Below are 12,145 nucleotides of genomic sequence, written 5' to 3'. Positions count from 1 at the left end.
AGCTATGAACTTGTTCATTTATGGATTAGATCTATTATATATGTGTTTTGGTCCCTTTTGGCCCCAAGAATGAGATCCAGTGGTTTGATACCACTCCAGGAGCTATGAGTTGCCACTCTTGGTGTTTTTAAGGTTCTAGATTCCTAAAGTTGTCACCTTTAGGGTTTAGAATCCCCCATGCATGAGACTGTGTCCATTTGGTGAAAGTATAATGTTATATATTGAATTAGAGTTCTTTTGGAGCATCCAAAGTCACCAAGTCAGTGACTTTATGGTTCTAGACACTTATTAGGACTCAGATCTGTGGTTTGGACTTCTGGACTTAAGCATTAAGAGCTTAATGAAGAGATTGGCTTAATGGATGAGTACGCTGAATGAACAAGTTTGTATGTGCAACGTACAAGCCAAATAGATTGTATGCTTAGCATACAGCTGAATACGCCCCACATACTCAATTAGGTGGGATTTTTCATATTGGGCTTCAAGTTTGGGCTTTCTTTTGGGCGTGGGTGTTTGATTTCTTATTGGGTCATCTATGTATAAGTGTTTTGGACTAGGAAAAATGGTTGGGCTTCAGGGTAAGGCCCATGTATGGGGTTTAAGCCCTATTTGGAAAATTGGGTCATAATTGGGCCTTGGTTGATTAATTGGCTTTTGGGCCTTTTAGACTTGTGAGTTTGGGCCTTAGTCTTGGACCAAGCTAGGTTAGGGGTAAAATGGTCTTTTTACCCCAAGTATGGACTTATGGTTATGGATTGGAACCGAAATGTTGATTGGGTGTTATTTTGGTAATGATCAGCTCGAGGATTCTTTGGACCAACAACCAAGGATTTTCAGTGAGATTCAGCAGTCGAGATGAGTTCCCTCACTAGGATTAGCGGGTATAAGGCACCAATACAGACCTTTGTTGTTTATGTTAGGATGCTAGGAGTCTACGTGACCCTTGTATATGTTATGTGTTGTTATGTGTACCAAACAGGGCTCGATGCCATGTAAGGCCTGATGATTGAATTGTATGCTATTGTTTATGATCATTGTATGTGTTAGCATGATTATGTGATATGTATTGTATGTGTATAGTGGGTGGGGCCCAATGTCAAGCGGGGCCTAAGAATAATGGATCAGTATACTGAGCGGGGCTCAATGTAGGGTGGGGGCCCAGTATGTGATGTATTATGTATGTTATGGAGTAGTTTAGGGAACTCACTAAGCTTTGCGCTTACGGTTTATAGTTTATGTTTCAGGTACTTCTGGTTCCAAGGGAAAGAGCTCGGGTACACTGCATCGCACACACCACATGGATTCTGCTTTTGAGATATCACTCTGATTATTATGATGTTTGATATACTTATTTTCATTTCGGTTGTATGGATAATGTTTTTGGAATACCATTTTATTTAAATTAAAAATGAAAATTTTGGATCATATTTTTGGGAGGTTTCAATTACCCACATCCAAATGGGGGCTAAACCTCTCTTTCCCCAAAGCCCGAAGCCTTATGATACTTGATCTTTGGGTCACGATCATAAATTATGAAACGACTCGAAACAAGGTGTTATAACTTACTTGATCTCGTTCGATTGCATGCACCACACCCTTTCTTTTTATTAGAAAATCCTTTAATAAAACATTTCTTTTTATAAAATGATCTACCAAACACTCGGTTTAAGTTCAGATACACTCGAGATTATGCCCGAATCTATCAAACCAAGTCTCTGATACCAACTTGTAACATCCTAAAATTTATAAAAAAAAGTTTCATTTTTGTACTAATAAATCCATCAACCAAACATGTTTAGAAAAATCATAAAGGAAAATAGATTATGTCAACAATTATCCAAAACTACATCAAAGTCAAAAGGCGGAAAATCATGGTGTGTGCGATGCGATCATCCCGAGCTCTTCCCCTTCAAAACGGATGTATCTGAAACATAAGCTGAAAACCGTAAGTACAAAACTTAATGAGTTCCCAAATACCGCATAACATACATATATGTCAGCTCAAGGCTATACCAGGTCTATTTCACCCTGGGTCTATTTCACCTTCGAGTCTATTTAAACTCATATGTTAGCTCAAGGATGTACCATGTCTTTTCATCCCGGGTCTATTTCATCCCCGAGTCTATATTAACTCAATCGATAATTTTCAACCGTATAAGTCTATTTCACCCTCTAAACTATTTCACCCAATATACATACAACAAACAGACATACAAGCATACAACAAGAGTCACAAAGATAACAAGTACATAAAACCATAGTATCCTACAATATCGTGAGCAAACTTACCTCTATCCGTTGATAAACAAATAGATGAATGGGCTGGTGAACCGGAGAATCCCCACACTAATCAATCAAATAATACCCTAATTAATAATTAGGTTATTAGGACATAATCGATAACCGTGAATCTAATTAATAAAACTTGACATCTAGGGTAAAAGGCTATTTTACCCTTCCCCTTAATCAACCCAAATAACCGTGAACCAAACCCTAAAGCACCCGAAGCCCAAAATGGCCCAAAACCTTCTAAACCCATAGTTAGGAGTACGTTGAGAGTACCCAACTCGCACATCGTGTGTACTCACATCGACTAGAATACAAGGTTCAAACCCAGTACGCGTATCGTCATAGAAGTACACCCGACATACTAGTCTGTGAACTAATCCTCATGAAGATGTCTTAATCCCTTAAGACCCTGTCGTCCAAACTTTAGATCTACTCCAAAATAAGGTCTTAATTAATAAAGCTGGAAGCTTTAAGATTTTGCATGGCTTAAGAAGCCTCGATACCCAATTTCAACATTCTAACCCCATGAAATGAACATCAACCATTGTATGGTTGAGTTAAATCTATCAAGATAACATTTTTATGCACAAGGTACTTCAAAAACACTAAGATATACCATTATAATCCTATGGAGTAGCTTATACTCACATGGAACAACTCAAGGGACCAAATCATGCTAAGAACTCTAAGCTAACTAGATTTAAGAGATGAATCAATAAGGTTGAAACTTTATACCTTCTGAGACTTGTCAAGATGATGAAGATTCTGGATCTTCAATCCCCACTCTAACTAATGCTTGATCACCAAGTTCATTCTTCTTCAATAAGTACAAAAACACAAAAAGTTTACCACCAAAGCTCAAGAACACACAAGGAAAAACTAGGGTTCGTAGGGAGTCTAGAGAGGAAAGGAGGCTAATGAAGGGGCAGCCTCAAGGTCCATAATGACACTTAAATAGGTGCCAAACACTAAAAATTAGGGTTTGTGGTCTGCTTATACACGCCCAATATACTTATGGGTACACCCAACGTACGCCACCAACCCCCGCGTCCAACTTAAGGGAGTACGCCTAGCGTACTCCATGTTACGCCCAACATAATTGGGACCAAAAATGCAAACTTTTTAAGACTAAATCCAAATATTAAAGAGTACCTGAAATCGATCTTTACACTAGTAGTAGTAATACTCTTGAGTAAACCTTTAAATTTAATATATGTATTTAATGTCAAAGAAATCATAAAATCGTAGAAAAGTTTTCAATATATATTTTTATAACTATCGTTGTCATTTCACTAATAATCGCTTTCTATTGGCAATTTTATGATTCAAAACTTGTATTTATTATTAGTTCATACATATTAAACAAAACAACATTGGTCGTTAGGAAACAAGTTTGTGATATAATCATTGTTGTTTCATATAATACTCCAAAAAATGTATGCAACCCTTACAAGAAGAGTTGGGTAATGTGGTGGTGAAGATCATTGAAATGTGTTCTTTATGATATCCGGTTAATAGTTTGGTTAAAATTGACATTATAATTGTCAAGATATCATGTTATTGGAGTTGGATGTAACATATCTAAGTTAATTGCGGTTACCAATGAGTTTGTTGTTTTGTTTGAATTAGGTGAAATAATTCGAATTATGCGATACAACTTCCTTTTCTAGCTTCCTCAAACGCTGTCGCTGGATTGAAATCGGACCAATATGTATTACAACTACCTTCGATTCCCGAACATTTTATGATTTTAGTTTAAATATTGCTTAAAATGATTAAATCAAGAGAGAAAAATAAGAGATTTATAAAGATAAAAAGGATTTGGGACCGGTTTAGATGGACCCAAGACCAAAAGGTAGTCATTGGTTCTGGATTATAATTGTTAGAATTCAAAATTTGGGCATTACTCCAGATTTATGACCGGGTCTATGAAATCGGACCAACTTTTGACCGATTTAAGACTATATAAAGACCAACGGATCGCTAAACATAGAAGTGACCCGGTCTAGACTAGGTCAAGACTATATGGTTCTATATTGATCCAGGCTCGAACTTTTTTAGCCCTAAACCAATAAGATATTTGGGTCTATAAGTAACTACACTTTGTCCACTATAAAGATGTCAAAATTTAGAGGACCAAAATGATCTATTCCCATAGTTATAGTACTAAAATATATCTTTTTATGGCGAGTTGCATCTATTCCCACTACATACTAAGTCCAAGATTTACTCTCCTAGTTGACTTTATAAAGTTGTCATGATGACAAGCTTAGGTTGTACTCCACGAAAAGATAGTTGCACCTAAAAGTAAGGTAATTTGCTAAAATACCCTTTACTAAATCAAAATTGCTCAAAAGTCCTTGTGATTTTAATAACCCATCCAAGCCGGTTTATGTTTCGGTGCTCTGATTCAGCTCCTGCAGGTTTAGATTTCGGTTTTGGTTTAAACCAAATTAAATTTCAGGTGAAAGTGTTCGATTTTGAGTTGTTTAATTCGGGTCCTACCCAACAAATAAAATGTATAGATTATAATTACAAAAATGAACAAAAAAATAAAATATAAATCGTGAAAATTAATACAACTAAAAATTTGATTAACAGAAGGCCATTTAGTAATTCGGTTTGGACGGATGGTTAAACAGTTGGGTTTTTCAGGATGAAAAACCCGATTAAACCCCCTGACTACTAAAGTTAAAAGACACAGGCGATTATAATTTTAACTGGTACAAAGATTTGTCATCTATATATCATTTACAGTTACCTCAAAAATATAAAATAATAATAACTAAGAAAAAAATAAAGAACGATTTCAATCAAGGTAAAAAAAAAAAAAAAAAAAAAAACCCTGCAAAAGACTTGTTAATATGGTCATTTTCTTCTTATTTGTGTACTCTTCTATAAAGTTGAACCCATAAGGTTTTTGCGTGTGAGTTCATTGCACAAAGCCTTTAAGCTCTATTGATCATGATGCAAATGACCAACAATTGAGTTTTGATTTATCAAGGATCACGAATAATCGTTTGTGGGGTCCACTTTAGATGCAAAGTCAGCTTTCCCGCTTTAGATCCCTCTAAGTCAAATGTTTCGGTATATTCACCTTCTAATATCACCCTCGTAAGTGTCATGATGCATTTGCCCATTTTATCCTGATACAAGACCCAAAATTATATATATATATATAATGACCATAAACTTAAAAGAGGATATCAAAATACCCTTTAATAATAATGAAAACATATATATATTTATGGGCTATGGCATACTAGAAGAATAAGTTCAATCTTAAACTTAAACTTAAAAGTATTGTGATTTTAAAACCATAAACTAGTAAAAAATAAGATATGTTCTTTTTGGATGTGTACAAATTAATAAAACGAAATTTCTTTTTTCACAATTGTTGCGCTTTACTCAGGATTATATGTTGCAGAATATCTATAAAAACTATTGATTCGTTAGTCCGACTAGCATTTTAAAAATTAATTTATAGCCAAAGAGAGTCTTGCCTTTTTAGAGTAAAACAGATATTTATATTTAGTTTACATTCATTAATTTTATTTCAATTTGTGGTCCCATCTTAACTTATTATTTATTTAGCAAATACGGAATGTATTAAATATGAAAAAAAAAAAAGATGTGTACCTTTCCAAAAGTATCATGATCCCACACTTCACACATTAGCAAATCACGTAATCCATCTTCCACAACAAAGTCAAATGTCTGATTCCATACAGGATTCAAAGTGTTATTTATAACCTGAAAAAAAAATCAAATCATTGAAATATCATAACATAAAATAACCAAATTCCTTTAAAATTCCTTACCGAACCAGCTTTTTTCTAGTTTAATTACCGAGTTTTTTCTTTTTTTAAAAAAAAAACTCCCCCACTTATTTTTTTGGTAATGAAATTGCAAAATCATTCAGAAGAATATTTCTTTAGTTAAGATTGCTTTTTTTTTTTTTTTTTTTTTTTTTTTTTTAAAAAAAAAAAATTTCAAAATCAACGTTAAATCATAAAATAAATTCTGAGTACTGGTTTTTATCGACCTTAAACTTTCATGTAGTGTTTTTTTTTGGATTTTTTTAAAACCCTCAATGGCTATAAATTCTAGCAGCCATTTGTATATTTGTTGCAAAAAAACATTTAGACCGATGGATTTTTGATGAAAATGTTAAAAAAAATAATAATAAAAAATTACCCTGGTTTTTAATTTCTGTTCTGTTTTTTTCATTAAAAGTACAACATAAGGATCGCTTTTTCCCATAAGATCAACGGCTGGAAGATCTTGAGCGGACATTACTGTTACAGAAAGAACTCCTCTCACAATCACTTCTTTCTTCTTTTGTGCAGCAAGTTTTGCTGGATCAACGTCTGGATCACTAATCCCTGACTTGAGTGCTTTCTCTAAATCTGTTAATCTGAAATCAGGGTTATATGCACTTTGAAATCCCGCATCTGTTCCAAAAGGACAATATAACAGCTCCAAATGCACCTAAAAATTTCATACATATCATATCATATCATTAATGATGTCTAGAAAAACACAATGAAATATATTACTAGTATTTAATTACCTGACCCCTCTTTTTATTATCTCTTTGAATCTCCAAATCTTTGACCAATTTGATCCATATATCTTTGACTTTCCCAGGCTCAAGGTCTTTAATGGGGACTTGCGCACACCCAATTAACTCGGAAGCTTGGACTCCTTCATCATCGAACACTCTTATTGTAAAATGCTGAGTATTCGGATCTTCAACAGTGAACTCAAAATGCTCATTCCAAATAGGGTTTAATTGGTTATTCTGCACACAAAATCAAAATCAAACCATATTTTAAGTGTGAATTAATGAAAAATTGTATTATCGGTGTAGTTAATTTATTACTTCTTACAATTGTCTTGCTGTTTTTCATTTTTGCACGAAGTGGACGTACGAATAGAGTGGCGTAAGGATCTGATTTTCCGATAATGTCCTTGTTCGTTAATTCTTTCGCTTCTATCAGCTTTACTTCTAGTATTCCACATGGCTTCAACTCCAAGTCACTAAAACAAAAGTTTTTAATTTTTATTTTGTTCATAATGAAAAGTATAAAACGTAAATGACGTGTTAATATCAACTATGAGGAAGACGCTTATTTTTCTGTTTCTAAACAAATAATTCGATTTATAAAATTAATTATGTTTTTTTTTTTTATGATAGTAGAAGTGGATGACACGTGTAAGCATGTGATGTACCTATAGTCGCCTGCTAATATTGGTATAACTATTCGAACTGGCCACGTGACAGAGTCTTCGATAGCATCTTTGATTGTTTCCTATAATATAAACAGAAAGTGAAATCATGACTCATGAGAAAAGGGTAACATAATTTTTTTCGATTTATAATATAATTAAAATGTTAAATATCGGTACAGAATTTAAGAATTGTAATTTATTCATTGCATAATAGAATATACCTCTATGGCATCAGATACCCCAGGAAGTGCTGATAAATCTCCACCAATAACTTTAAGTGTGAAATCTAGTTGTTTCTGTAAATGAAAGAAAATATATATCTATATGAATAAAAGTTGTACATAAAAAAATAGTATTTAACAAATATACCTTTTCTCTCAAGGAAAATAAAACTGCTCCAAAACAAGGAAACTCGTCAACTAATGGTTTAAAAATGAGTCTGAAAAGGCCTGTGAAAGCAATATTCTTCACCTGTTGCAAAAACAAAAGATCAAAATCATTTTTTTTTTTTTTTTTCCTTTTTTTACGTTATAAAAAAATAAAAATAAAAAAGATTATAGAACCTGTATGGGTAAAGCCACACCAACTCTGGTGACAATATCAAGAATTACATTAGGGTTTCCATCCCATTGCACCTCCATTTCCATGGTAATTTCTCCAAGCTCACCTTCTTCCACACAAACTCCTACAAATATTTATAAATCATCAATCCCACATTATATTTATCAACTTTATAACAATTGTGTGTTGAACTTGAAAATTGAAATAATGAAAACAGTCAATTTTAATTTTTTAACCAATGATAACTTTTGATTCATATGAAGTTATAGGCTTTGTCATTTTGGCCCAACCATTGGGCCCAAATTCGATTATTTGCGTTTTTTATTGGAACTTTCCCAAAATCTCAAGATTTGTGCATTTTGATTTTCTTTCTTTTATAGTTTAAGATTTGTGAAATTATGGATCTCCTTCAGTCAATCTCTATTCTACGCATGAAATTTTACTATTTTAGTTAGGATTATGAATTTTGGTGTATATCTCAAATGTCGCACGTTTTTTTATAGTATTATAGGTATTCAAATTTAGGTATTTGTCTTTCAACAATAGTGGGGAGATTGATCATGATCGATAGGTTTGATCATTTTTATCATCTTAAATGGTATTATAGGTATTTATTAAAAAAATGTATCAAATCAAATGTTGCACGTTTTTTATGCAAAATTATATCATTGTATTAGATAAGATTTATCAGGTCTACTACCCCAAGAACATCACACACAACTTACACAGCCTGTTTATGTAGTTGAAATAAGAGCCCAATGCCCATAAGAAGCCCAATATTTAGAATTTTGATATTTGGTTTAATATGCCAAAATTAGCAACATCCTACTATACATAAGGTATTATTTGTGGAATAAATCAATCGTCTATTATTCATTGTAACGTATCTTTCGTTTTTGGAAAGATTTTTGAAGATCTATGTTCCGTTTGTGGAAAGATTCCTTTTCAAATTTATATATTTGTCTTTCAACCAATATAGTTAAAAATCATTGTGGAAAAGTTTTCTCAACGACTTATAGCCTAATTTAGGTATTTATTAGAAAATCTATCAAATCAAACGTTTGCATCTTACACTTTATGCAATTATATCAATATATTAGTATACATCTTCTTGTTGTATGCTATAAATAGCTTATTTTTAACAATGAATTTCTACAACCCCATAAAAAGCTTGTTATATATGAATTTCAGCACACCAACATGCCTCAAGAGCATTATGAGGTCCAAAAACCTTCTAGAAGACTGACATAATACAAGGAGCTTAATCCACATTGGAACTGAAACCGTAAGTTCACACTGCAACTACTATGGCTCTTTGTGGTTGCAGTGTAGGCGTTTCAGTTCCAACTTTGTTTAATTCATGGTTAACAAAATGCGTTTGGAAGCATACTATGAATTAAACAAAATTGTGCATGTCAACAAATTAATTAGCAATAGAAGGAACAAACCTGTAAATTGTGGAGCCACAGTACCAAGGGTTAACTTTGAAAATTTTAAAGAAGACAAAATGATTGGTTTATATTGCTCAAGTATCGGCTCCACAGAGCTTCTTATTAGATCGGACGCTGCCTATGCTAGCATCCAACAAAACCCAAAAAGAAATTATTACATTTATTTATTTATTTTTGAAGAATATATACAAGAATCAAATATAATGAAAGAAACTGAAGTACCTCATCAACATATGGCCAAATCTTGTTCATTATGAGATTAAGCCAATTCAGCTTCTGTCTCCTTGCAAAAACAACCCAAGGAGGGTAATACTCTCCTGGAAGAAGCTTTCTGGAATCCGCAACAGTCATCTTTGCAAATGCAGCTATGGTTCCAGCCTGAACTTAACACAAATTATATACTATTAATCAATCAACAGAAACGAATACAGTGTGTTCAGATTGCTTTCATCATTTCATGTCGTACGATTATGTGTTTGCGTCATTAACGTATTATGAATTCATAATCAAAAACACATACCAGATCAGCACGACGAGCAGATCGAATGATCTGGAAACGAGCAATGCAGACTATGAAACCAAGGCCAAATGCAACACCGAAAAAGAGACCGGTGAAGAAGCCCATTTTTGTTTTTCTTTCTGAATGCGACCCGAATTGATTAGTCGTTCATCCGTTGAGTTTTCTTGCGAGGTTGGACATGGGTTTTCAATGGCGGAGGCCATTGAAAAGATTTTTTATTGGTTCAGACATATCGTCGAACAGATTGAAGGCATCGAATAAAGTTTGTGGCTTTGTGCATCATAATTCTTTCCGTGTAGGGGAATGAGAGAAAAAGGAAAGAGATAGAGTAACAGAATTTTTTTTTGATTCGGAAGTTTGTTAAAAGTGGGGAATCAAAGGATGACTTAGGCATCCTTTTAACGTATTCACAATTTATATCTTTATTTTTTTTCCCACAAGTGGTATCCAGTTTTAAATAACGTAAGGCGTGATTTGACGGTAAATTAAAAGTTAAGCCATGGCAAGCCTTGGCGAGCCATGACGTTTTTCAAGGCGTGACTATATTATATACTTTAAAAGATATAAATCATATAATTATTGAATTTTATCAAATATATAAAGTTTTTAGAAGTGTTATATTACTATCTAATAGAAAAAAGTTAACAAAAACTCTTTTATTATAAAAAAACAAAAGAAAAAAAAACAAAAAAACCAGCGACTTGAAAAAAACTCGCACCATAACGTGATAAGGCGTGCCTTGACACGTTATTTGAGCGTCACGCTTCACAAACCCGCCTTAGACATTTTCGTAACGACTATACCACGCATCGCGCCATGACACGCCTTGAGGCGCGCCATTGCGCGCTTTTTAGAACCATGGTCGTATCCCTCTATTTGATTTTCTTTTTTGGTCATTTTTACAACACCATAATCAGGAAATTATGATATTTATTTTGATATTTGGAATTAAGATACTCCAACACACAGGAATCAAAAGAAGGGATCATATGTTGGAGTTTTACGCTTCGAACCACAATGCATGCATTCATGATACTCGCGGATCCAAAGTTAAAGTAAAGGGGTATCCAAAAAATAAAATCGTATAATATATACAATAAGAAAAACACAATTTTAATAAGAAAAAACGAATAATTACATTTTTAGTTTTAACATTCTCAACTACAAATCAAAGTACCATTCATAAAATCTCACATGAGCCATACTTAAGTTGTTAAATACGATATCGATGGCGGCTTTAAGAGTCAAAAAAGATATGTAATGCTCGTTTCAATTTTCGGTATGTCATTTTTTTATAGTTAAAAATAATAACAATAATAATAATAATAATAATAATAATAATAATAATAATAGATCAATTTATTCAATATAAGAAGATTTATATGTTTAAGGGGGTATTGTGTTAATTCTATAAATAAGCTTGCTAAAAAAATTCGATTTAAGGGTAGATGCCGTCAGAATCTTCTAGGACTAAAGATGAATTTTTTGGAAAATGCTTTGTCTTTGTCTTCTCTAAACAACATGCAACGAGGCATGCATCTTCAGTCGAGGTTCTTTTTCTTGGTCGGCATAGTTAGGGCTTGAGAAGAAAGTTGTTCTAACACTCGATCTAAACCATCTCACGGGTATTACGCAGCTTCAGGAGCTACTAGACCGAGGGTTTATCCGCCCAAGCAGCTCTCCGTGAGGAACACCGATCCTGTTCGTAAAAAAGAAGGAGTGTTCACAAAGGACGTGCATCGATTATCGAGAGCTAAAAAAGCTAACGGTGAAAAACCGTTATCCACTTCCAAGGATCGATGATTTGTTCGATCAACTTCATGGTGCATCTTGGTTTTTCAAGATCAATCTTCGGTCGGGGTACCATCTGATGAGGATTAGGGATAAGGATATACCGAAGACAACTTTTAGGACTCGGTATGGTCACTATGAGTTTGTGGCGATGTCATTCCAGCTCATCAATGCCCCAACATCATTCATGGACCTCATAAATAGGGTGTGTAAGCCGATGTTGGATCGATCTGTGATCGTTTTTAACGATGATATCTTGGTCTATTCTAAGACCAAGGAGCAGCATAAGCAGCATTTG

General features: G+C 33.6%; 1 protein-coding gene across 1 annotated transcript; it reads right to left on the bottom strand.

The window, feature by feature from the left end:
* Positions 1-4,881: 4,881 nt before the first annotated feature.
* LOC145003283 (synaptotagmin-4-like) lies at positions 4,882-10,419 on the bottom strand. Its single transcript, XM_078962419.1, has 12 exons — positions 10,057-10,419; positions 9,759-9,914; positions 9,534-9,654; positions 8,088-8,209; positions 7,894-7,995; positions 7,746-7,820; positions 7,525-7,604; positions 7,182-7,332; positions 6,863-7,093; positions 6,487-6,780; positions 5,929-6,042; positions 4,882-5,435 (listed from the first exon to the last, which is right to left on the bottom strand). Exons 1-12 carry the CDS (start codon positions 10,159-10,161, stop codon positions 5,289-5,291), a joined length of 1,698 nt encoding a protein of 565 aa, XP_078818545.1. The 5' UTR covers positions 10,162-10,419; the 3' UTR covers positions 4,882-5,288.
* Positions 10,420-12,145: the final 1,726 nt, after the last annotated feature.

The sequence above is a fragment of the Lactuca saligna genome, chromosome 6 (assembly GCF_052625555.1).
Source record: "Lactuca saligna cultivar CGN05327 chromosome 6, ASM5262555v1, whole genome shotgun sequence".
Lineage (NCBI taxonomy): Eukaryota > Viridiplantae > Streptophyta > Magnoliopsida > Asterales > Asteraceae > Lactuca > Lactuca saligna.
This window is presented reverse-complemented; position numbering and strand designations above follow the sequence as displayed.

Excerpts from the sequence above, each read along its gene's own strand:
- LOC145003283 (XM_078962419.1), bottom strand. The coding sequence starts at position 10,161 with ATGGGCTTCTTCACCGGTCTCTTTTTCGGTGTTGCATTTGGCCTTGGT. Across the intron at positions 7,333-7,524 it reads ATATTAGCAGGCGACTATAG|TGACTTGGAGTTGAAGCCAT; the intron begins GTACATCACATG and ends CTTTTGTTTTAG. Across the intron at positions 6,043-6,486 it reads AACAGAAATTAAAAACCAGG|GTTATAAATAACACTTTGAA; the intron begins GTAATTTTTTAT and ends TTTTTTTTTCAG.